The following is a 27,437-nucleotide window of genomic DNA, read 5'->3' on the forward strand; positions in this document are numbered from 1 at the left end:
TTTCTGTTTCCACTCCTACCGTATGGAACGCAGTTCAGACACCCAACTTGTTAAACTCTGCTTTTTACCAGTTCGGTCTGACGAGCACTGCATACAGGGTCACATGCATTCATCGCCTGACCACATTTTCCAGATCCGGTCTTCTGATGTCCCTATAGACTGCTATTTGCAGACGTTTAGATGTAAAAAGGCCAATTGCCCATCAAAATCACAGCATTTTTGGGCACTTAGGCTAAAATACTCGGGGTGAATTACTGTAGCTGTTAATGGTACAGCAGGTTTACTTATGCTAAGCATAAATCTTAAACCTATCTAGATATTGTTTGGATAGGTGCAGACCACAGCTCGCTGTAAGAATAATGTTTTCCAAAGAAAAAACATTAAAATTGTTTTAATAATTGTTATATTTCCCATTATATTGATATACTATTTTAATAGTACACAGCACAAGTGGATAGATTGGGCCTGATGCTTAGTTGGACATACACCAGTTTGCATAGCGTAAATGAAGAAAATTATACACTGAGCATGCCCACAAACAGAGTGCATGTAGAGTTGCACATCTGGGGAGGGGAGGGGAGGCCACGTACAGTGAAGGTGTGTTCATGCTAATGGGGCTGAGGCAGCCTATCGGGAGCTGTATCTTTTACATCTGTTAGAGGGCAGGTGCAAACACATGTTGCTGATGATGACAGCGCTAGCTTAGTTGCTTCTGATTGGCTGATGGCGAATTTACCTCTGAAGCTGATAGGTGCTTTCTGCTTTGGTTCTGCATATATTGTAGGGCTTTGTGGGTGTATTTTCTAAATAAGATTTTGCTACTTTTATTCGTACACGTGTTATATCTGCTGTATTGTATGAAACCTTATATAGAATGTGTTTATCGCTATAAAGACAAATATTAACATAACTTCTCTTGTGTGTATATGTATGCCTGACATAAACCTGTACTTACCAACTGTTCATTCCTGAAGGGGAGATGAAGTGTGCAAAATGACATGGCAAATGGTGCCATTATGGCTTGCACTCCTGGGCAATTTGTATGCCCAATTTGCACCCAGCATCAGGCCCATTATGTTTATAAACGTGTATTTATATTTCCCTAGAGCTGGGAGGGAATGGCGCTCTCTCAGGACATGGATTCCTACCTACTAATGCTGCCTTGGAGGTCACTACAAATTGGGGACTGCAGTTTCTTCGGTAAAGTTCATTTCACAGATGCCAGTTACTGCTTACTCCTGTCTGACCTCAGCGGTATGTGGTGCGAAGAGGCAGCGGCTGATGTCATAGAGCAAAGGTCAAAGGTGAGTGAGTAGCTGGCATGTTTAGTGTGATTGGTTTGAAGGGGCTGTTGTTGTGGGATAGTACATAAAAGTTGATGGATCTTAAAATGTCGTCTGTTGCATTTATTTGTCATAATAACCTAGTGCTGGTATTGGCTTCTTCAGGGGTAGCCTACACTGTTTGTCCGGATGATTTTGCAGACAGATTGTTTTGTCATAATTGAGGCTCAACAGTGTAGGATAAGGATCTCTTCTCAGCATGTGAAGTGCTATAGAGACAGCTTCACAAGTAATAAGAGTAGATGGCATTTTCCAGACGTTTGTTTCAAAAGGGGTAATTTCTTCGCCTGTTTACTAAGTTATTTACGAAAGACGAGGTGAAATCCAGCTGAATGGGGCCCGTGCAAGCAGACGGGAGCTTCTGGTGGAGCCGGAGTTAGAGTTCTTCTTTTAAGTTGTACCTTGAATGCGTCTCTCCATCCTGTCCCTCTTTTCTCCGCAGGAGCTAAATAAACGTCTGAAAGCCCCAGTCTCCTCTTTCCTCGCCCACCTGTCCCAGCTCATTCTCCCGTTGCTGGATGCCAAAAAGAGTGACCCCAACAGATTCTCCTATCTTAGGACGGAGGGGACCCTGATGCTCCATGTGAAGAGTCAGCTCTCCGGGCTTCCGTTTTACTGGGACTTTCACTGTAAGGAGGCCAGTGTCAGCATGGTGAGAGAGGTCACTATGGGGGGGGATGATGGGCAAGATAGGTGGCGGGAATTACAGAATGTGAAGATCCTCGGCATTCCAACCACATAAATCAGTGCTGGAATATGTCGTTAGAACTCTGTATAAAGTGTCTTTTCAGTAATAAATTATTTTACTGTATATACAGAACGAAAATGGAAGTTGCTCAATCAATTTCTAGGTTCACAGCAGGTGCTTGAAAGGCTGGCGTTAAACAGAAAGGAGCAAATAACGAGAAAAATCCCCCAACAACACTGCTATGAGAAATAAAAATGGGGGGGTTCCTAGGTGCCTAGGAAACCCCCCATTTTTATTTATCTTGGCATTTAAGAGGATTGGACCCCTCTTCCTACCCTCTTGGTAGCCTACTCTTATCTTTGAAGGAAGCACAGATTCCGAATCTTTCAATATTCTAACACTGCCATCAACCAGTAAAATAGCAGCTATTCTACTTGTACACATAAATGCAGAATTCCCACTTACACACATTTACAGATATATGATAAGCCACCGGTCCTGTCAAGGAGCTGCTGCTAATAGGATGGTCCTAACTCTAAGCAATGAATCATTTAGGTACCTTTTATACATCGCTACTGTTTCACTATGAAAGTGTTTTGTTAACAGCATACAGTATTCCACCAGAATGTTCACTTAAAGAAACGTTTGTCTTGAACAAATTGATCTACTATAAATAAATTCTTAATAAATCGCAATGAGTGCAATGAAATCTGCAATTAGTTTTACTGTTGGGCAGTTGTTCTCTTGAATCGGCTTAACCGCTGCTGCCATTTCTGTGGCTTGTAGTCAGGTTCTGATCTAGTGTTTGTGGAGCTTGGAGTCATTATGATTCACAGTCTCGGCTTTGAGCACTCACTAATCTGTTGCATAAGAACAATGCATAGCTTATTATTTTTCATGCTGCATTGCTTTCCCACCCACTGTGGAAAGATTGTCATTTAAACATTGATTATTTCTGAACATGAAGTTCTCCCTTTAAATATTCTATCGATGGGGTGACAACGAGCAAGTGCGTTTATATTAGAAACTATATCACTTTGGAACACAAGGGGGCAGTATATCTCTAGGAAAGAGCAATTTTATGCCGGCCTGCTGCAGTACATCTATTAATACTTATGGCTGAGAATGGAGACTACACAATGTTCTATGTGTTTTAGTTCTGGATTTTCCTAAACATAAAAACGAATAAATTCCTTTGGACGACTGAGAGGTCTAAGTTGCTATAAGATTAGATAAGGAGCGTTTTGGGGAAGGAACGAACAACACAAGTACTTTACTGTCTTACATCCTTAAACAGACTTATAGAATTATTGTAAGTGTTACCAAATAATATATAATATGGGATCACCTTTAATTTTTTTTCATGCTGAAAGACAGTGAATTATTAATGGCTTAATGCAGAGTTAGACAACCTGTGACTCTGGCTTGTGTGGAACTGCAACTTGCAGAACTCCTGGAGAGTTATTGGTTACTATTGGCTGAATGGGCATTCTGGGACTTGTAGTTCCTCAACGGATGGAGAGCTATAGGTCATCTTTGGCTGATAGGCTCCGGTTCCAGAATAACTAGATGCTACACAGGTCGCCCATGGTTTCATGGATAAATATATTAGCTGGACATATCATACTGTTGGTATTTGGACCTCACAAAACAACTTCCTTTTCTGCCATTCTTTACCTATGACATAGGTGTGATATATTTCCAGCATTGTTGCTCAATAAGGAGCCAGCACTTGCAGTTATGATGGTGTTTGCATTGAATGTAGTCATCGTGTCGCGCTGTGCACATCCTCAACCTCCCCTGCGTTTGATTGGCAGGCCTGCCGCCACTTCCTGCGGCCTCTGGTTTCCATGACGAAGGCACTGGACGGTCAGTGTCGGGAGCTGGTTGCTCTACTTGGGAGGAAGGACGCAGAAATTCAGGATTACCAGGACAGCGGAGCAGTACTAACACTAAGTAAGATCTATACGCTTTGTGTTTGCCCAAAATGTCATTTTTTTTATATTTGAAGCAAAATACATTTAGTGTTACCCTGACTTTTATCAAAGTAAGTTTTATTAGTATAGTTCCTCCCCACAACACTACTGGAAGATAATCCCACATCATTGGAACGCATTGATACAAGTCAGAAAGATGACATTTCAGTCAGTTAAGCTGCTGTGAAATCACTGGCCCATGTCCCTGTGCAAGAATCCACCAATCACCACAATGCATTGGCTAACCTGTTACTTAAACTTTTCTGGCTCAGGATGATGTGAGATAGAGAAGCACCTAACCTACGACAGAGGTGTGAAAGAGAACATTAAGTATAAACCTTTATTTATTGAGGGTATATTATTCCGCTCAGTGATGGATATCAATGTGATATAGTGGTTTTACTTGCTGTATAATATAACTCTTAGAAAGTCCTGTTTATCTGTGAATCTGACGGAGGTTGTTTTTCAGGTCGCTTGAGAACGGAGACATTTAATGAGGAGACATTTCAACAAACTTTTTTGACCGAGGTAAGCAAGTTTTATATCAAATTGACCAGTAAGATAAGACAGTGATGTTAAAGTGTGACTAGCCCGGTCAAATGGAGTTAAGTTTCCTTTTTTAAGCGAGCCTTTTATCAATCCTACTCCAAATCATTTCTTTTGCAAATGCTCTCTGGTGGGCAAAGAAAAAAATGCTGAAGATACATTGAGATAGAGTGCTCTCAATATATTTGTAATGCTGCTCTTTATAAAATAACTTCGTCAATATCATGCAAAAATGAGTGCAGACCAAACATTTGATTTGCAATCTTTTTTTTTTTTGCATGATATTAAAAAATAAAACCATGACACAGTGAGTCTGCTACACAGACGACGCTCGTTTTCCGGGGATCTCGCTAACAATTGAATACCCCCCTATGTGTTCTATATTATTCTAACAACATTTATTATTTATTTATTTATTTTATGATCCATATGGTACTCGGATGGGTCTCCGATTGATTCAGTGTAACCTGGTTGTAAAATTGTAGCTACAGATCTGAGTTTTCCAACCTTCTCTTGCCAAGTAACCCCTTTATTCCTGTGTTTGTCAAATACCTGCCTCTGAATGCTTTACTAAGTACTCCTCCTGAGTCTTTTGTTCTTATAATATCTTTTGAATTGAATTGTAATTTTAGCTTTGAATTGTAATTTTAGCTAAGTTAGAACATTTGATGGCCTTGCCTCTATTTTAAATCTCGCACTGTTAATTTAACCAGCTAAAATAGCCCATAGATACATTTGAGGTGTATGTGGGGGTGCGCGTACTACTGATTGATAGACCCCGCTGTAGATGGTGTTACAATGACATTAGGGTTACACTAGATCTTTCTGTACTGAGGTGTAAGGCAGATTCAGTAGAGAGTTGAACAGAGTGTAGAATAACTTGCATCTATATCATGCATGAATATCTATGGAAATATGTAGTGAAGCTTCACCTGACTAATATTTACGGTATCATTTCTCTCCAGCTGAGATCGATTACATTTTCCCATTAAACATAAGAACATACAGTACAATGTCAGTTGCACAGAGAGTGTAAATATGTCCTAAATATGTTTTTGGGAATTAGAAATTTACATAATAAGTTGGCTTGTGTTTTATGCAGAAGCGTGACGTGACACAAGCTGGCATGAACATGACGTGTCACAGTCTGACCTCAGCACACGCCTGTGCGAGGTGTGTGTGTAAACACACAGGTCTGCTGAAACTTGCCTCCTACTTTCAGGTTCCCTCGTTCTGGCTTGTGATGATGAGACGGAGGTCCTAGATTTACCATGTGCAAGTTACCCAACAAGATGTTTTATTAATATAAGAGGGAGGTCCTCAGTAGCAAAGGATAAATCAAACACTACGGAGGACATTTATAAACACTAGTGCACCAGCGACTGTGTAAAAGAGATATTGTAACCCACAGCAACCAGTTAAATGTTTGCTTTCATGTTGTAGACCAGTGATATTGTTTTATCTTATTATTGAGATTAGGGGTAATGTGCTGCCCTTTTGAAGGTGGGCCGCACTCCATCAGATTTCCTGTCACTGTTCTAGACTCTGTACCACAAATGTTTAAATACTTTCACAATGAAGCCATGATATCTGCAAGGGGTAACGAAGAATATTGCAAGTGCCGTCCCCTCCCCTGAAGTACGGCTGATTTAGATGTCCCTGGGCAATAATCTGAGGTACAGGATGGAGGCGCATAATGTGTTCTGTAAACACGAGTCCTCTAATTCTGGAAACATAAATCACAGAGGTAGCCACAGACGCAGATTTCGGCATACTTGTATTTTCCATATGTCGTGTATTGTTTACTGTCGTTAGGAGGGACCGACAAACAGGACATAGACAGAAGAGGTCAGACGTCGACACACTGACCTTCCAATAAATTAAAAGATGGAAGAAGAGACACTTGGCTGCTTCACACGTAAGGACATTGAGTGCATATAAAGCAACAAATATATATATCTATATATATATATATATATATATATATATATATCCATGGTACAACTTAGGCTGGTCGGACCATTACAGGAGAATAGTAACATTGCCTAGAGAATTAGCAGAGAGTGTGTGCGGAGGGGAGACGCGTCCCAGAAGAATAACTTTCACCAATGGCCTCCGAATCACCTTGTTATAATTAACTATAGCAACAATCCCACGTGGATTTTTTTTTTTTAAATCGCAAGTTACAGATATTTTGGAACTAGAAAGGGTTCAGAGAAGGGCAACAAAATTGATAAGGGGTATGGAGTCATTAAGTTATGAGGAAGGGGTTAGCCAGTTTAGGCATGTTTACTTTAGAAAAGAGGCGTCTAAGAGGAGATATGATTACTATGTACAGATACATTGAGGGTCAATACAGAGAACTTTAATGGGAACCTTTTACCCCAAGGACTATACGCAAGACACGCGGTCACCCCCTAAGGTTAGAGGAGAGGAAGTTGCACAACCAGCAAAGGAAGGGGTTCTTTACAGTAAGGGCAGTCAAGATATGGAATTCACTGCCAGGGAAGGATGTGATGGCAGATTCAATAGATATGTTTAAGAAAGGTTTTTTGGCGGAAAAGTGTATCCAGGGATACGACTGTTAATTAAACTGAAGGATAGTAGTGGATATAGGGAAAAAATAGGACTGCAATATTGGGTCTGGAGGGATTTTTCCCAATTGAAACAGACTGGCGGTTGCTTAATCTGGATCAATTTCAAATATAAGTGCAGGATCGCAGGACATCTAAAATAGGTTGAACTTGATGGACTGGTGTCTTTTTTTTTTTTTTTTTTTTTTTCAACCTCATCAACTAAGTTACTATGTTAAATACCCTTTAAGCATGTATTTTTCTTAACGATCCTCCTACAAGTCATTATCTCCTTTCCAAAAGCTTTTTGGTTGGCATACAGAAATGGCTGCCCGACACAGTCAATCTGCTACACAGACACAGGCTCAAAGCACTCAGCATGTCATGTGACAGCAGATGGGAGAGAATGAGGATGTCACAGTACAGACAGAGGTCAGAGGGGTGTTCTGAAGCCTCTCTGGTTACTACATCATGTGCCACATGACTGTTGTTGCCATGGTAATGCAGCATCATAAATCATTAATAGCGGCCTAAAGAAGAAGAAAAGGGTCATTTATATAAAAAAAAAAAAAAAAACACACCTGATTTTTCATGGGATTTCTGCTTAGATATAAAGTAACCATGGACGCAGATAAATGTGAGATTTAAATGGATCGTTACTTTAGTACATTTTATCGATAGATACAATAGGTGACTTGAACAAACATAATACAAAAGAATCCCTCTTTTTTCTGATATTCAAGGTCACAGTATTTACAAGTAGTTTGGAAATGTTCTTAATCTCTACGATACCTGCAGGATGGAGGGATCCGACGTAGAGAGTGAAATGACAGCTGGCTTCTGATTGGACAAGTGGTGTGGCCGTCCAATGAGAAAGCGGTTGGCATTTATACCCCTGTGTCATTTCTTTTCAATCCCCACAGCAGGGAACCTGTTGTATTGAACAAATGAGGTAACCCATGTACTAGTGTGGAAAGGAAGGGTACTTGGTACTAAACTAATATTTTAGTTCAGATACACTGATTAAATTGTCCGCCACTGGAAGATCTGCAAACACAGTTTTCTGGTTCGATTTTGCGGCAAAATGTTTATACAACATTTTAAAGCCACAATTGGTAATTGAGCTACTTTCCTCCTTTTTAGAATGTTTTCATTTGATTAGAACTCCAGATGTTTCTTGATTGCTATAAATTGTTTATCATGTGAATTACCTCATGTCAACCAGATATGTGCTGGTAAGATGTAGACGTATTTTAAGGCACGCCTGCAAATAAACTCTTAAAACAGCGGCCCGATGCTTGAGGACATGAAAAGAGAGGTATAAGCTGGGAAGGAAGAGTTGGTAGAAAAAAAAAATGGAAAATATTTTAATTCCTTTCACATTTTTATTAAGGACCAATCAGGAAAAGGGTTATATAATACTGCCATCAGCATATTTAGCATCTCTAGGAAATATTCATTGGATATCAAGGGGTTTTTTGACTAAACTGCAGGTTTGAAAACGTGGAGATGTTGCCCATAGCAACCAATCAGATTCTAGCTGTCATGTTCTAGAATGCACTAGATAAATGATAGCTAGATTCTGATTGGTTGCTATGGGCAACACCTCCACTCTTCCTATTTGGAAGCTTTGATCAATCTACCGCAGATGAAGCCTAGAACTAATTATTCTGCTGCCTCGATCGCAGCTCCCGCCTATGTGTGTGGGCTTTGGAGTAATGAAACACTTTGTTTTAAGAATAAACAAATTAAATAAAATCCTTGCGAGCCACGCCAGAATTAACAGCCAGAAAGGTCTCAATTAGTCTTAGCCAATTTATGCTTCCTTCCCTGAAGCACCTGTTTATTACAGGGCTGAGCGTAGGTTTGTTGTTGACAGGCGGGTGAAGCCAGAGAGCACTTGTTGTTCTTGGAGTGGTATCTTTGTGATTACGGAAATTTTGGATCACAGACTATGTGAATTGTATTTGCTGTTTAGCCTGACTGGTTTATTGAGGCATAATATTTGTAGCTCATTGTTATTTTATCTTGGTGTTGATGCTTTTTAATAAGCTGCGTGTAATTGTTTGTGTTTCGGATGGATCATTAAGGTGTCACAACTCGACTGGCTGTCACCCAATGCAAATTACTTTGATCTACAAAGTAACCTTTCTACAGAATTTTATTCTGAAACCTGCAGACAATTATTTATTTATCGGGATTCCTGCCTGTGACTACAAGGAATAGAGACACGGATGACCCTAATGATGGTTTCACAAACTATTCCTGGTCATGGCCACTAATATTTCTTTTGTCTTTCTTTAAAGGACATTTTCGCTTTACAAATTGTCCTTTTAAAAATGCATTCCCCCTTCCACAAACATGTATAGACTTCCCCTCCCCGGGACTCTCTTCTGTGATGGGTCGGGGGAGCCCATGAAGAAATTGGACCTTCACAGAGGAGGACCCGATGTGGACTGCTGGGATAGTGGAGCATTTCGATGAGCTCATCCTGGACCACGTTATGCCTCATCAATGTGAGATTTTAAAATCTAAAGTCAAGGGTAATGTTCACCCCTTTTGAAGGTTAGAGGGTACCAATCACTGGGGTTACTCAGTGAGAAAATAGCCCTTTGAAAAAACACTCTTACCTATGAGGATAATCTGATACAGTTGACTTGCTTTGTGTTCACAATTTCGAGTTATGTTGGGGCCCTTCTGAACTATAAATATGTAATTGTGAATTAAAAATCACATAGAGAAAATTAATAATTCCTTCTGCATTTGGTGAATTTGCCATGTTCGTTTTAGGACATTATAAGCCAGCTGCACAGTGGCTTAGTGGTTAGCACTTCTGCCTCACAGCACCGAGGTCATGAGTTTGATTCCCAACCATGGCCTTATCTGTGTGGCGTTTGTATGTTCTCCCTGTGTTTGCGTGGGGGTGTTCCGGTTTCCTCCCACACACCAAAAACATACTAATAGGTTAATTGGTTGCTATCAAATTGACCCTAGTGTGTGTGTTTGTATGTTAGGGAATTTAGACTGTAAGCTCCAATGGGGCAGGGACTGATGTCAGTGAGTTCTCTGTACAGCGCTGCGGAATTAGTGGCGCTATATAAATAAATGGTGATGATGATGATTAGCCGAGATTGCCTCTTAATACATATGAAACATATGCCAAACGGATAATGATAGCCTACATTACTACTAACAGGACAGACTTTTTCAGAAACAACCAGAGAGAGGTAACATTGTCCCAATTCACCCTCTGCTACCTTATATAAAAAAAATTGTTTGACACAAAAGGCCTTTTCATGTTTGAATGCCCCAAATTGCACTTGATATGTTTGTCTTGAGAAAGAGGCAGCCATTTTGAGAGCTGGACCAATGTTCATCCTATCAGTTCACTAGGAGCTTATGACATCACTGAGCCGTCACTAGCTCCTAGTGAATTGATTGGCTCTCCCTTAAAATGGCTCTGTCCCCTGTAAGTAAAGAGTATAGTTATATCGTCTTTTGGATGTTGACATGAAAAACAGATCCGAAAGTGCAGTTTAGGTGGCAGGGTTAAACTTTAAACTGATATCTGAAGAAAAGGCCCCTTATGTTCCATCCATCTTTGATATAATAGTTGATAATTTGTTTCATTTTTTTTCATCAATATTTTTCTCTGTCCTATATATAAATGTGTCTGTATAATTATTTGTTTATTTAAAGAAGCCAGGGCCATTCATGTAAACCATAAAATCATTAAAATAGCTGCATTTCCATATTTAGCATGTGTGTTGAGGCTGCGAGGTACAGGCTAATAGCTGCTTAAGTGATGTTTTTGGCTATGAAACGACTTTAAAATTTGTTCTCGAGGAGCAAAAAGGAGAAAGAAAAAAAAAAACCTCCTGGCCCGTAGCCCAAGCTACTGTACAAACTGTTAATAAAAGTTAGTGTGTATATGTCTGTATGTATATAAACGTATATAAATTTTATTAGTTAAAGGAGCCTGTTAAAATATGCACGGTCGGCTAAGGGAAGTATTCACATCTTCTGCAGATCAGAGAGGACGCTGGCTGGTCGGTGGCAGTCAATTAGCCTCTGGAAGGAGACACGCTGCTAAGTAAACAAATTAGAGAGCATAAAAAAAAGTGAATATTGCAGTCTGCCGAAACACTCCCTGGAGGGGAAGGTGACAGGAAAGTGTTGTTAGAATGTGTTGAAGTGTTACACGGGAATATGTTTGTTGCGTGGCATTTGAGACGGGGATAATGCATCAGAGAGGCGCGTTCTGAGGGATGGTTGGATTAAAAAAATAATACTGACCCTATTCATGCTGGAATTACTATAGATATAAGTGTAAGTGACTTTTTTAATACAATAATGACTTCATTTTTTGAACACTAAAAAATAATGCCTGGACTTTTTTTAAACTGTAGTTGAAATCAAAGAAAAATGATTAACGCCTCCCCCAGCTAGAATTACCCCTGGGTTCCCATGCCCGTAACTCCGCAGTTTGGGAGAATGTCATTCCTACAAAATCCTGTAGTCCCATGATGCTCTAGGACAGGCTGGGATAACCTGTGGCTCTGCAGGCAAAGCATGCTGGGGCTTGTAGTTTCACAACATCTGGAGAGCTGCAGCTCTGGGGACAGAGAGTTTGGATGTTGTATGTAAACTCCTATGGATGTTGCGGCTGTTTGAACAGATCGTGCGTGCGTGCGTCGGTTAATTGAAAAAATAGTTCTTCTTTTAATACATAACATTCCAATTCAAATCTATAAAGTTCATTGGCCATTAAGTGTATATTTTAGTTTTGACCCCATATTTTTGTCCAGCCAGTATATTCCCTATGTCAGATCCTATAGCTGTCTTAGGGGCACATTTATCAATATTCACAAAGTGAAAAGTAGTTTTCAATCCTTATCGCAATGATAAGGATTGAACTATTTCTCACATTTATGTACAGCCCTGCACAGAAACAGCAGTTCCGAAAAACTGCTGTTTCTGAGATGTAAAAAATCATACTTGCCCCCCTCTTCGGAAGCGCTGCCTCCAGGTCTTCTCCTCGTTCTTTTCATTCTTCAATTGCGCATGTCCAGTTCCAAGACCTGGACATGCGCACACAGATCCCCTCTCTGTCACGATAGTTGCAGAGAGAGAGCGCTGAGTGACAGGGAGGGATCATGTGATCCCTCCACACATGCGCTGTCCAGCTCTGCTCTTCAGAGCAGAGCTGACAGCATTAGATTTCTTCAATTCGGATGATGTACGCCAGCTTCAGCTGCCGTACATTAACATGACAAGTTCCCGAAAAAAATGTTTTTTCGGGACTTGTTAGATTGCGGCCAGGAGCAGTCACCATTCTGTTGAATGGTGACTGCTCCCAAAAACAAAGAGGAATGCAAAGCAGCAGATATCCATGATATCTGCTGCGATGCACCCTTAATAAATTTGCGGAGCATGGGAGGCACCTTAATGACCCGTTAAAAGCACGATCGTGCTTTCTTAAATATGCCCCTTAATCTTTTGCATTACATTGCAAAGAAGGAAACAGACATTACCTGAACTCGTATAGGATGCTATTACACTTAGCCTAAAATGATAACTAGAAATATTTAGAATTAAATGTAGTTTTAGGAAAAAACTAACATCGAAGTGCTCATATGTCTGGGAAAGTGGGACATTCTAAGTCACTGACTTGGATCTATAAATTTACTGACCTTTTAGCACTAGTGTTTCCTGCAGCAGATATTTTCTTACATTTTAAGAGCATCTATAAGTAATCACACAAGTAGCAAGTGGTGACCTTGTAGAACTGACAACCAGCTAAGCAGGGAACGGCAAGTCAAAAGAAGGAGGCTGTTTTGTTTAAAACAAAAAATGTAACAAAAAAAAACATTTAGGCGTATTTGTTTCTTTAAAATAACAATTTTACTGTTGAGGATTTACTTCCACTGTAATACTAGCTGCACCGGTAACTATGGGTTTGTCTTTTAGAGAGCCTTTTGGATGGGTCTCCCGCGGTCAGGGATGTCGTACCCTCTCTCGCAACAGGTTGTGTTTTTAAACTGGCAGCACCTTAAAAGCGCACAGAAAATACATGTGAAACGCCTCTAAGGCTTGTTCCTTTTCATGGTTTATATCCAATTTACCAGCACGTGTAGGTGAATGAGCCCTTAAACCTATGTACTTTCTGCAGTAATGAAAGTAAAGGGTTTTTCAGAGCGTAAAAACATTGTTTCAACTAAGTAAAAGTAACCAAACTAACAGTAGTCGGCTGCCTACCGGCATCAGTTGTGAAGGGCGGTCACAACAGCCGCGGGCAACAGGCGCCACGCTGAGCTTTCAACTGCAGCCCCATAGCCGGCAGCTTCCGATCTCATCAGAATGGAGGAAACGGACTTCTGCGTAAGTAACCTCCATGCAGAGAGGTCACATGGTAAGCCGACCACCGGAGGAGCGGCCCATTTGACGGATGGAGGGCCGCACCAGCTGTGCTACGTTGCCCATCGCTGGGATAAAAAGCTCAGACTGTTATCTTTTCAGATCAACTTGATACATGTCTGCATTTTTTTACAGTGTTGAAGATTCCAGTAACAGTCTCAGCACAAGGCAATGATTGCTGTATATATTAAAGTTCCTTTAGGAGCAGTAAATGTTTAGGCGTGACATTAGCATCCCCCTAGAGTTGGTTATGGACTGTTCTCTACTAAAGTAAAAGTACCTTTGCTGAAAAATGAGTTTTAAACAAAAGCTCATCCAATGGCCAGTTATAGACTTCATGTTGTGTTCATTTCTTACGGGCAAACAGTGTTCAACCAGTCATAGGAAAGTTTCCATAATTATGTTGGTAATCATGAGAGGTTTGGTCCACGGTGGTGTATAAATACAGGACTGGTGTTACTTGTTCATAATAAAAAATCCCACTTGCTGTTTATGTCTAGATTCTGAGGACATCTCTGTTTCGTTGCCGGCCCCCTGTTTTGCAGCGACCCACATTTTCCTAAAAGGCGCAGGGCTGTGAGTCACCTCGGTGTTTACCCACAGAATGGGCAGACTTCCCTCGTACACCTCGACCCCAGCCTGGGTGCCGGCCGTGCCCACATTCATTGCTGTCACACACCGACTGAGCACACACTATCACTGTCAGAGCCTTCAACACAACCCTATAGTGTTGCCGGAACACAGGTCGACCAGAATCCACAGCAATTATATTCCCACATACACATGCAGAGAAAGGTTAGAGAAGCGTCTGCTACTTACAGCCATCTACGCCACGCACCAGAGTGGTTAAGTGACCTTTTATTTATTAATCTATATTATTAAAGATCATTAATTGTGACCTTTCTGCTCCTTGAGTCAAAATGCAGTGTTTGCTTTTCAGCAACAATATTGACACTGCAATCATTTCTGTTTCACATAAAGGTCTTTCCCATACTTAAATACTCATCTGCTTTATATTAACTCCACCTGTACCCTGAAACCCCCAAACCCTCCCCTGATGTTACCCCTGATCATATTTTTATCTTGACACTATAATGTCCCATCTTCCTGAAAAATCGGAGCCAGCTAATATAGGGGCCACTTTCTCTGCGCTGTGACATTATCACCGTTCTGACTGGTTTGTAGCAATAGAATCTTTGAATTTGTTACTAGATGAGCGAATAAGGGTTTTTATTAAATTTTTCAGAGATGACAAAAACAAATATATAGATAATCGCATTTTAGATGACAGTTAAAAACATCAGATATCAAAGACAGATATACATCAGACCAAAAATACATAACAGGGGCAATCGCAACCTACATGGAAGAGGCAAGGAAAGGACGTGAAGGGGGAGGTGAGACACGTCACCAGAGGGTGCACTAGCGGAGAGGTCGAGGGGGCTTACTGCGGATCCCACGTTTAATGAGTCAAAGTTGAACAGAGATGGGCTCAATTGAGACTTAGGAGATGAGGTTACAGTTGGATGGGCAGCAATATAATTAGACCAGGTGAACCCCTTCGTCCAGGGAGGAGGCTGAAGAAGAATACTTGAAACCGATGGTTTCCTTCGTATAACTATGTTGAATTTTTGCTATGAATTTGGAAAGAGGCGGGGGACCCGGACTCTTCCACTGCTGGGCAAGAGCCGTTCTAGTGGCAAATAGAATATGACTCACCACATACTGGTGGTGAACTGGAAAGTCAGATGTCAAAGTTGGTTGTGGTGCAATTACTAATGAAGTTACTTGCTGAATTAGATCACACACCTCATCCCATAAGGGTTTAATTTTGGGACAGGTCCAAAAAAACGTGAAAAAGGGTTCCGGCTTCTCCACTCACTGTTTTTTTAATTTGTGCACAAGACGATTCTGTTTCATTTCTTGTTCTAATTGATTATCCCATTAAAGGGTATCTTTATCCTTCCATTTATAAAACCTGGTCACTATCATGGTTGCTGAATTTGATGGCAACGAGGCTGCAGGAGATTTGAATGATGTTTTGGGTGAAGGGATCTTGCCAATGGACAAAACACTATTTTATTGTTTAATGTATTGAAATTAATCTAATTTTTGGGACAGATTGAGGTTTCTTTTGGTAAGAAATCACTGGAAAGAAAGTTTTCAGGACTGGCGCAGCGAGCTGTTATGAATAGACTCTGACAATGCCACTTACAGCCGCAATGTTACAACCTGCCCTTAACCAAGATGGCCAGAACTGGCTTGGTTCCTGTTTCCTGTTTCGGCCCATACATAGGCAATTTCTGATCAACTTTTTGCCTGAGTATTGGGATTTGCTCGGCTTTTTGATCTTGGTTACTAAAAGAATTGGTAGCATATCCTGATTTCTGCATCCAACTAGCCTCTTGACTACTCTCAACCCGCTAAACTTGTGTACCGAACCTGACTATTGTGGATTCGCCATTCTGTGTATAGTGTCTGCATCAGTTTGGCCTTTGTATTTCAGCCAGACACACCAGTATGGTGACATGGTGCATACACACAGGTACATATTTCAGTTTTAGAATATTTTTGCAGACATGGATACAAAGCTTCTGAGTGTGCACGTTTGTGGTGTGAGCCAGCAGAGATAAGACCAAGGGGTAAATGTATCATGCTGAGAGTTTTCCGGCGGGTTTGAAAAACCAATCAGATTTAGCTATCATTTATTTAGTACATTCTACAAAATGATAGCTAGAATCTGATTGGTTGCTATAGGCAACATCTCCACTTTTCAAACCCGCCGGAAAACTCTCAGCTTGATACATTTACCTCCAAGTGTGGGTGTCTTGCTAGATTGTATCAACTCAGGATTTCCTTCTGTTAGGTTTGTTCCACACAGTGTTCTGCAAGATTGGAATCAAATGTTTCCCTCTCATATCATTGGATCCCTTAAACTGGGACCAGCTACACCCCAGAATGCAACGCTTATTTTTTCAAATTCAGAGCACCCCATGTACATCTTGGTGGAATGGAGTGTTCCAATCAGGGAAATAACGTGAACTTTTGGGGCTTCTATTTTGATGGATCCCCCAAAGTTTCTAGGGGGGAAAACCCCTGCCCTGCGCTCCCCTCACCTGAACAGCAGTCGCCTCTTCTTCCTCTGATCCCGCCACGCTTCGTCTCTCTGTTCCCCTATGAGCAGAATTGGAAACCTTTAATGCAAATATTAAAAAACATATAATAATACATAAGAAAAGACAAATCAGGAAACAATACTGGGGATATGTCATTATTTATATTAATTACTGTCACCTTATTCTCCTCCCATTTTAGGGAAATTTAATACCTTTTATTATCTTAATTACCATTGTGTTACGTTTTAGCATACTTATTTTGGGACAATGACTGGGGTGGGACCAGGACTGATGTTGGGAGTTTTTGCCATCAGTGTCATGTCTGACTGTGGTCATTTTGAAGGACAAAGACCGGAATGAAGGAGAAATGATGTAAGTATTGTTCAGACACAATGTATAAATAAATGTAACATATTTTATCTCTGTCAGTCTCTGTCAGTGGGTGATGAATACTCTGAGATGGTCACTGTAGTGAAAGATATTATCTCTGATGATTAGTGATGTCAGAGGTCACAGTGATGTATAATATAACGCACACCCGACTGTAAATTATACAGATAATAGAAAACATTGCTTTTATACAAGTCATGATATACAGTAAGCGGTATATTATTCCTATTTATGGTTTTAACAGAAAGTGGCACACACAGAATCATACAGAGTCACATGCACACATTTATTTATGTTTTTTAATTATTTTATTCAATGTTCATTTTTTTTTATCTAAGTGTATCTTTGTTCGCTCACATCTAGACCGTTCTGATTACTGCGGTAACGATTGATAGCTGCTCAGATCAATTAGGCGCTCAGAAAAAATGGCGAACCAACGCTACCGTGCGTCGTAGTCACATGACTGATAGCGACAGCTGCCAATGTACAGTGTTTGTATGATACATACATATTATTATCAGAAACAGGGTCCATGGACGTGCATTATAAGGATTTATTTGACAGTTGCTCATGCTGTACAATTCTATTATAGTCGGGTTATTCAAATACTAGCAAGTAACTCTAACTTCTGTTATTGTCAGACAAACAACAGAAATGATTATCATGAAACAATTATATCATAGTTGCCAACCTTTACAGGCTGGCCTCTGGGAGTCTCAGAGTAGAGGTGGGCGTAAGGGGTGGGCTCCGCAAATCGCTGCATTTTGGCCCTGCCCCTGCGACGTAATGATGTCATTTTAACACGGGGTGCAGGCCCAAAATGATGGCGATTCTCGGAGAATCGCATCATGGAGGCTTCAAATCTGGGCAGATGCAAGAGAATTGCCAGCTCTCCTGGGAGTCCAGGAGACCTACCTGGAATTCGGGAGTCTCCCGGGCATTCTGAGAGAGTTGGCAAGTATGAATTATATCTGTGTATGTACAACAGACAGGAAATTGTTAAGGGACAGACATGAAGTTGCACTAGGTGCGTCAGCCGACAGAAGAAGATTCCCTGATTAGTTTGTCTTGTCTTCACGTTTTTCGAGGGGTTTGACCCTTATGGACGACCCTCTCTCCAAATATGGGGGGAGCTGAAGAGTCAATTCCCCTGGGGAAAGCTTCGGCCTACATGGTGGAGAAAGAGGCCTGCTTGAGCCTTACGGCGGAGGTGGGCCCGAAGACCCAGGCCTCCTAAGGGGCATTTTGGGTCGGGAGGTCGGGGATGTCAAGGGATCCTCCGTAGCTAAGGGGGAAGGGGGGGGTCCCTTGAATACTCTTGTCCCACTCTGGGGCCTTCTGGCTCTTAGGGGATGGGGAGGAACGGGGCCCAGTCCCTTTAGGGAACGGTCTAATTTCCCAATTCTGCACTAAGTGATTGGAGTCATGCACCTCAAGCTTAAATAAAAAAATAAAAAAACGCATTAGTCAGAGAGAGGGGAATCTAGAGAGAGAAGGCCCAGTGTGTGTGTTCCTGGAAAATGAAGATATGTTGGAGAGGTAAAAGCAGCATCACGGTAAATATCAGCAACCAGGACAGAATCCTTATTTCATGAATCCCTGACCACTTGTAGCGTCACCCTGGGTTTGGAGCTCGCCTCTCTGATCTATACACTCCCTGGCTCATAAGTGTCTCTTTGTCATCACCGTTACTGCAGCGGCTCAGAGGAGAAGGTCTTCCGTGTTTTGCTATTTATTTTTTTTAGTTTTCACATGATCTGTTCATCAGACATATAAGTGATAAAAATAAGCATTTTCCCTGTTTGCGGACACAATTGAATACGAATGGAAACAAGCACGCCCGGATTTACGTTTTCTGACGCCCCATGCACCCACCTCTCCAAAAATAAAGTAAACGGAAACTATTTAGAAGTAGTTTAGCTTAAATCAAATCAAATAGGAGGCAAATACAGAACTAAGGGAATGGTTGGGGGCAATTACATTTAAAAAAAAAACATGGTCAAAAGAGTGTGGAGGGCGTTACCATTACTACGCAATTTGTGGCCCCGCCCCTGCTGTGTATGATGTAATTGAGTCATCGCGCCGCAGGGGATGGGACCATGATTATGCAAATTGCATCATCAGCAACACACCCTCTATGCAAGAAGGTGAGGCAGGATCGGCCTACTCTCTAGGAAGTCCGGGAGACCTTCCTGAAATTTGGGGGTCTCCCGGATGCTGGGGAGAGAAGACGCGTATGGATATATGTGCCTAGTTCTCAGACACTAGTATGGTTGCAGGAGCAATTCTCCATTGAGCAATATATTTAAAAACAACTAAACATAAAATGCAAGTAGCCTTATATAAAACAGTTACTAATAAGATTCACAAATATATAGGTAGAAGTTTCAAAACCTTGGCAGAACTTGAGATATTTGACAATCTCTTCAGGTTTCCTGTGTATTGAGTGCTGTTTTCTGCAAATGGAAGCTAAAAGTTCCGTTTCCTTCAATGGGATTACTGACAGGAAGTCTGCTGTGTGCAGGAAAATATCTCCCCCCTCTGATTACAATTTGTATTTTCACATACAGATTTGTGAACTTTATTATTAGTTATTTTATTTATTGCAACTTTGATTTAAGGTTTAGTAGCTCTTTAAAATACATAGTCCATACCTCCCAACCGTCCCAATTTAAGGGCTCTGACCAGCCCTCCTTATCGGGACAGCTTTGTCCGATCGGTGGGAAAGCTGTGAAATATCTTCTGTTCACTATTCCTCGGCATGGCAGATCGGCAGATGCTAAACAGGACAAGGGTGGTGTTTGGAGGGGAGGAGAGAAGGGGTCAGCCTAGGGTTTAAAAAACGGTAGGCAAGGCCCCCAAGGTTGTGGCCACGCCCCATTCTGGCTTGGCCATGCTCTCTGTCCTGATGCCACCTATCCAAATGATGTTAAAACACTGTATCTCGCAACAGTCCCTATTTGGGCGGGCTGCCCAGGTTTACGGACCCTGAAAGACACATGTCCTCATGATAATGTAGGTGTGTTTTTTGTGGATCTGGGCTGATCATGGGAGGGGCATATTTGTGTGTCGTTTGTACTTTTTGAAGTGTCGGGAGGTGTGAAACACTGTATAATTACTGTATCAGAAGTAAATCACGCCTACTTTCCCAGAATGTCCAGGAGACTCCCGTATTTCAGCGATTTCTCCAGGACTGTCGGCAGCGTAGGCCTCTTTCCCGGATCCCCCAACTTCGTCTTGTAAAGAGGACAGGGCCTTGATGGTGAGATTCTCGTAATAGTGGGTCTGCACACTGCTGGGAGTTGTCTTGCACTTGCTCTTTAGACCCCCTCTCAGGTCCAAAAAGTGGGCAAGTAATGAGGCTTGGAACCGTTGTCTCATCCACGTGCCATTCTACAGTACACATTGAGGGATATTTAATGGAAACAGGTGCCTTAGCTTAATCACTGCCGGCAATATACACAGAACAGGAATTTGCATGTCATATACTATGAAGACTGGTGCACAGGTCACAAAAGGGCCATTGCTAAACTTTATTGCAACCTCCTCCCCCCCTCTCCATCCGTCAGGTAAAGAATACAAAATTATATAACGGCTAATGTGACACATTACTGCAAATTATAGTCCATAGGAAGAATATTGCGGTTCTCATACAACAACTACATTCCCAGGCCGGAGTAGGATTGGGGGTATCCAGGCACCTGGAAACCCCCCTTAGTCTGCACCTGATAAGTACAAAGCACTCCTCCCCCAGCATCTCCTATTCCCCCAGTCCTTGTGAGTTCAGCCGGAGCAAACAGTGGTCCCCAATCAGCTCCTTCTTTGCTCTCTTCTGATTGGCTCTGGGCTGCTTGTGGAAGAAATATCAACGGTTTGCTCAGCCAATCAGAGGTTAAGCCAGAGAGGCACTCCTACTAACGGCCAAAGCGGCTTTTCCTCTCTTCCTGTCAGCAGGTGTATAACGTTCCTGTGGTTCAAAGCACTCACTAGTGTTTCTGCTCCCTACATCTGTTGTGTCAGCATTGATCTTAATAATGACAGTTTGATACAAAACTTAGGTTCCATCTAAAAAAAAAATTTTTTTTGCTTATAGCGCCCTTTCTTTTCTACCCGTGCAGCAGTTTTTTAAGTTCCAACACTTCAGCTTTTTCTAGATTAAAGCCCCTTCAGTCAGGAAAATGGGGATTGTAGTTGAGTAATAAACATTTTAGCTTTAGACATTACAGCAATCACCTCTCTCGATCAGTTCCCCTGACGTGTAGTCACAATATGTGCCGCGGAGTAGCGTTTCCTATTATTCCTGTGTCAGGCGTCCCTGTTCTCCTTGTTTATTTGGCTGCAGTTTCCCTGTGATAAAGGGATGGATACAATGACAGGGCTGTGGTTACAGTAACAGGGCAGTGGTCAGAGTGACAACACAATGAGATGATTTCAAGCCCATTGTGGCAATTGGCTGTTTCATTGTGTTACACGTGTTTTGGAGGAGAACTTTACGTCGTGATGACACTTCTCGGATCTGGCGATAAAGCTCTGCCAGCACCAGACTTGCGTGATATTGTTTTATTGATTTCTATATCGGTAAACTAAAATACATTTTCTTGATCACGTCTACACTGGGGAGACAATTAAAACGTTTTATGAGCTGAAAGAGGAGTTTGTTGTTTCTAATTTATTTCTAGAATGAGTCCAACAGCCTATCACAATTTAGTTTCACTTTCAGCATTTTCCAATATGTAACAAGGTGCTCTAGTAAAGGATAAATGTTAAACTTCCATAGGAGGCTTGTGTTACTTCCATAGGAGGCTTGTTTTACTTTCATAGGAGGCTTGTTTTACTTCCATAGGAGGCTTGTGTTACTTCCATAGGAGGCTTGTGTTACTTCCATAGGAGGCTTGTGTTACTTCCATAGGAGGCTTGTGTTACTTCCATAGGAGGCTTGTGTTACTTCCATAGGAGGCTTGTGTTACTTCCATAGGAGGCTTGTGTTACTTCCATAGGAGGCTTGTGTTACTTCCATAGGAGGCTTGTTTTACTTCCATAGGAGGCTTGTTTTACTTTCATAGGAGGCTTGTTTTACTTCCATAGGAGGCTTGTGTTACTTCCATAGGAGGCTTGTTTTACTTTCATAGGAGGCTTGTTTTACTTCCATAGGAGGCTTGTGTTACTTCCATAGGAGGCTTGTGTTACTTCCGTAGGAGACTTGTGTTACTTCCGTAGGAGGCTTGTGTTACTTCCGTAGGAGGCTTGTTTTACTTCCGTAGGAGGCTTGTGTTACTTCCGTAGGAGGCTTGTGTTACTTTCGTAGGAGGCTTGTGTTACTTCCGTAGGAGGCTTGTGTTACTTCCGTAGGAGGCTTGTGTTACTTCCGTAGGAGGCTTGTGTTACTTCCGTAGGTGGCTTGTGTTACTTCTATCGGAGGCCTGTGTTACTTCTATCGGAGGCCTGTGTTACTTCTATCGGAGGCCTGTGTTACTTCTATCGGAGGCCTGTGTTACTTCTATCGGAGTCCTGTGTTACTTCTATTTCACGTGGTGGTTGACAAGGTCCTTTCCAAGTGGTCTCAAGATAATTCGCCCGTGGACAATGAAGACGGAGAGGAGGTCATTGACCACCATAATGTTTGATGTGTACCTTGCATAGATCTTATTAGCCTAGGGGATAAGATGAATAGATATGGAGCCCCAACAGATTACTCTTATTTTCTGCTGGTAAATCCGTGGACTTGTTCTATTACTGCCCAAAGTCTTGGCCTTTGGGAACAAGGCATTCAATTTCAATTATCAAGCGGTCTATTTATCAGGCAATTTAACCAAAAAATTTTAAATTGACCAACGCTCAACTGGCCGGCAGGGGTAAGAGGAGTCTTGTAGTTTGCCAGGCCGGTGGAGGCTGCTGCCATCTCACACTGGCACTGTCAGCCTGGTCTTGGGCTTCCAGTTCCAGATTCGGGAAAAAAAAAATAACAATGTTTTTTTGGGGGGTTTTTAATGTAAAAAATAAAATGACTTTTTTGGAACAATGTCTGTATGGTTTGTAATTTCCCTGTTATAAATACAAAAAATTAAATAAATAATAAAATAACTATTTAAATACAAGAAACACAAAGGAAATAATGCTTTAATTCAATTGTAAAAAATGTATGTTCCCTGTGGGCTCCTCTGGCTATCGCAATCCGGCAGCTGTCCTTGCTAAATAGGAAGCCCATAGTGGTAGTATGCACTGAACGGGGGCTTAGATAAAGCCCTAAATCCTGCGAAAACTCCCGTATCCCTCAGGATTTAGGGCTCATCTCTCTTTGATAAATATACCTCTATATTTTTAATGATAATACTGATAAACCCTTTCCCTCTCCATCCTAAACCCTGGGACCTTGGTATCCATCGACATTTTAACTTTTCTCAACAAATCTAAGTGTTGCTCCATGGTTCCCTCTTCTATTTCTCCAACAATCCTCTGCACAAGAAGAAGGGACTTCTGGACAATGCAGCATATTCTCCAATATTATACGTTTTGATTTTTAAGGCTAATTCTTCCCTCCCATATAATAAGATTATTATTTTTCCTCGGTGGTAGTCAGTATATCGATGCTGACTAAACCAACAAGACTTACCAAGACATCTTGAGTCCGGACGGCTGCTTCCCTGACGTGGATCCATCACAACTCTTCTGTGAAGCGACTTGAAGCAATCTCAAAGAAAGAAGACGCCGGTGGGACTGGATGACGTCTCTGACATAGGTGACGCTGTTAACGGTGCTCTTAAGGGGGTAATGTAACTATGGGACCCTCTACAATGTGCAACCCTTTGTAAAGTACATTGTACATGGAGTCGTGATGGATCCTCGTCCAGGAAGCAGCCATCCAGACTCAAGATGTCGTGGTAAGTTCATATTGCCAACTCTCCTTGAATGTCAGAGAGACTCCCTGAAATAGGGTGATCTCCCTCACTCCCTGAAGAGTCTGGCATTCTCCCTGATGCTGAGCCAGTACAAGACGTGGTTGGCTTCGCCATCTGTGGCAGGATGACACAGTTCAGAAATTGTGTCCTATGTATTGATGCCTATGGAGGTGGCCATTTTCATGGAGACCAAGATTTAATCAAAGAATGACAGGTAAGACAACATGATTTCAGTAATGGAGACAGAAATGTAAAAGACACTTCAGTCTCTAGAGATTCATTAGCTGCTTTTCTTTAAGCATAGTTGCCTACTCTCCTGGAATTTCCAGGAGACTCCCACATTTCTGGTAGACCTACCAGGCTTCCCGGAGAGCAGGGCAACCTCCCGGTTCTCTCCCCCGCAATAGATAAGTAATGGGGGGGAGGGCTTAATGATGCAAATATTGGGTCTTCTTAGCCCCGCCCCTGCTGTAATTGTCAAATTGTGTCAATGTAGGGGGCGTGGCCAAAATGATACGATTTGTCAAGCCCCGCCCCCGCACAACCACCTCTCCGGGATCTGCCTGAAACCAACGAGGAAAAGTTGGCAATTATGTATAAGTAAGTCTCTTGTCGGTGCAATCAGCACAGTTATTTCATACCCCACCCTTTTTCCTAACCCCACATCCTGCCGACACTACTAGGAATATTTTACAGAAATGAAATGTAGGTAGCCCGGTGTCCCAGCCCAAGGTGGCCCACTATGGGGCCGTCCCTGGGGGAAGATGACCCCAGGCCCCCAACCCTGCCAGGCCCTGGATTTATTCCTTCTAGCCTCTTTCCAGGTATGATGGTGCCTTGGTTTGCTGACCACTATAATAGCTCTGGTCCTACTACTAGATGTATTTCCACTAGCTCACCGACTCACCAAGGTTTTGACTGCAGCTTCTCGTTAAACTAACCACCTGCCGATCACCTTCTTTGCTGCTCAGTTCTGACTCTGACAATGCTCCAACTATATGTGGGTGCTGGACGTCTGATAAATACAACAAATGGGGGAGTGGGGGGTTTCCCAGCGGAAGGGGAAGATTTGGGTGCGATTCTTTTTAAGGTGGCACAAAATCACCACTATATGCAAAGAGCGGGCATGGTCACAATAGCATTTAAAGTGGAAAACCTCTAGCTAGACCTTTAAATAGATTGGTGGCTTAGCACTCAGGTGCCCAGTGCGGTTGGCTGATAATCACACATGTTGGCATATAGCGATCAATTAGCCCACTCAACTTTTAGACAGTCCCATTCGATATCTGATTGGTACTGACCATTTCGGGGAAAGTTCTATCTACAATGATCAAATTGGCCATCTAAAGCACTGCTTGTCTGAGCCGCGCTGTTAGATCTGCCCAGATTACTGCCCCATATTGTATATATGATAAAGGTATACAAATACTTGATAGCTTATTTGTACACTGAAATTCAAAGTTGATATTTGTGTGCTACATGAAAAAACAGTCAGTATTTAACTTATGTGCAAAACAGAATACTAATTTGCACCCCTTGCATTGTAACATGATTTTGTCCAGGAGACTTAAATAAGAAGTTTCTTAAGTTAAGATCCTTAATGAATCAGGCCCTAAATATTGATCTGCCCATACCTTAAAAGACCGTCTTTGACAAATACAGTATGGGTCACTTTAAGCCAGAAGTATACACAGACACACGCGCTCCGCTTGTTTTCACTGACAGAGGAAGCCAACTTGCATTGCTGGAAATGAGGTGCTCTGTCTAAGCTGCCTTGTTTATGAGAGATAACCCCGTGACCCCAACAGTGTCCTTTCTATCACCTCCCAAAAATGTGAATGATGGGACTTGGAGAGCTTCCGGGGTGTAACCGTTTATAAGATTATTGCTTTTCCTTTTAGGTGGGGGTCCTCCCCGACTGCTTTACGTGATGAGTTTGAAATGTTTCGGTTCTCCTCACTCATTGTTTGTTTAACGTGCCCGGAGTGAGGCCGTCTGACCTGGGAGGAGGTGGGTTGGCAACCAGCATTGTGTTCCAGGCAAAAAATAACTTTGTGTGTATTCTCGGAGAAGCAGGAAACACTCTGGCTAAGTGTATTCCAGGCTTGGTGCACCTTGTGTCACGGCTGGGCCCAACCTCCAGTTAATCATTGGAAGTGTAGGGGAGATGGAAGGAGTTCAAACAAAACTTTATTGGAAAGAATCCTAATTCAGCATTTCACCCCTGTATTTCTGGAGGAAGTTTGGTTTATTGCTTTATGATTGGCCCCCTGGGAACTCTCCTCTTTCGAGGTGGAAGCCCTAGTGTGGCTGGCTCCCCCCATCCCCTCCTTGCACATGGCGTGGGAAAATGTTCACATGTCGTTTTGGTGCCCCCTTCATCATCCTCATCATTATCATTTATTTATATAGCGCCACTGATTCCGCAGAGCTGTACAGAGAACTCACTCACATCAGTCCCTGCCCCATTGGAGCTTACAGTCTAAATTCCCTAACACACACACACACAGACTAGGGTCAATTTTTTAGCAGCCAATTAACCTACTAGTATGTTTTTGGAGTGTGGGAGGAAACCAAAGCACCCGGAGGAAAGCCACGCAAACTCCTCACAGATAAGGTCAGGTGGCTCAGTGGTTAGCACTTCTGCCTTACAGCACTGGGGTCATGAGTTCAATTCCCGACCAGGGCCTTATCTATGAGGAGTTTGTATGTTCTCCCCGTGTTTGCGTGGGTTTCCTCCGGGTGCTCCGGTTTCCCCCCACACTCCAAAAACATACTAGTAGGTTAATTGGCTTCTAACAAATTAACCCTAGTCTGTCTGTGTCTTTATTTTATTTATTGGGGCTAGACCTTAGGGACAAAGCCCTGGAAGTAAAGCTGGGTACACACTACACGGTTTTCGTCCAATAATCGGCTCAATCAGCCGACATACGACCGCTCGTTCAAAAGTCGGGTCAGTGTGTGTAGTGACACGATGGTCGAAAGTCTGCCCAAATGGACGATTGTCGCCTCATTTGGTTGGTCAATATTTTCTTTCCAATCTCGTTTCCGTTGTGTAGTGTTTATAAACTTCCGACCGATCCACAACAGTGTGTACGAAATTACAATCATTGCTCACAACAACATGGCTGTAAAAAGTTGCTAACGGGACAGCTGCTCTTCCCTTTATCGTCTAAAACAAGGCTAGTGTGTAGGCAGTCCATGGACCGAGCGATCGGACCATCAATCGCATGTAAAATCGCTCGACACTGCCACCCCTGGAGACACTGCCACCCAGGGAGACACTGCCACCCAGGCATACTACTTCTCTGCATACAGTTTTCAAATATTGTGGCTGTTCTTTTCTACCTTGTGGTATAATTACCCCTCCTAAGTTTGTTCTGCTGTAAATGGTGTTTGGATGCTCAGTCAGGTCCTTGAGGCAAGGTCTACGGGCCTCCAGGGTCAGTGCCACACAGCACGTCTGCTATATTATTTGCACCATGTATGTAA

At 42.2% G+C, this 27,437-nt stretch overlaps 1 protein-coding gene across 2 annotated transcripts in view; it reads left to right on the forward strand.

Moving 5' to 3' along the window:
• Positions 1-27,437, forward strand: part of NHEJ1 (non-homologous end joining factor 1) — a 79,481-nt gene that overhangs the window by 2,361 nt on the left and 49,683 nt on the right. For both annotated transcript variants that reach the window (XM_075178679.1, XM_075178680.1), the window contains exons 2-5: positions 1,107-1,304; positions 1,786-1,995; positions 3,849-3,987; positions 4,477-4,535. In XM_075178679.1, coding sequence (XP_075034780.1) covers positions 1,119-1,304; positions 1,786-1,995; positions 3,849-3,987; positions 4,477-4,535 — 594 coding nt within the window. In that variant the 5' untranslated portion in view covers positions 1,107-1,118. The remainder of the gene's footprint in view (positions 1-1,106; positions 1,305-1,785; positions 1,996-3,848; positions 3,988-4,476; positions 4,536-27,437) is intronic.

The sequence above is a fragment of the Mixophyes fleayi genome, chromosome 7 (assembly GCF_038048845.1).
Source record: "Mixophyes fleayi isolate aMixFle1 chromosome 7, aMixFle1.hap1, whole genome shotgun sequence".
Lineage (NCBI taxonomy): Eukaryota > Metazoa > Chordata > Amphibia > Anura > Limnodynastidae > Mixophyes > Mixophyes fleayi.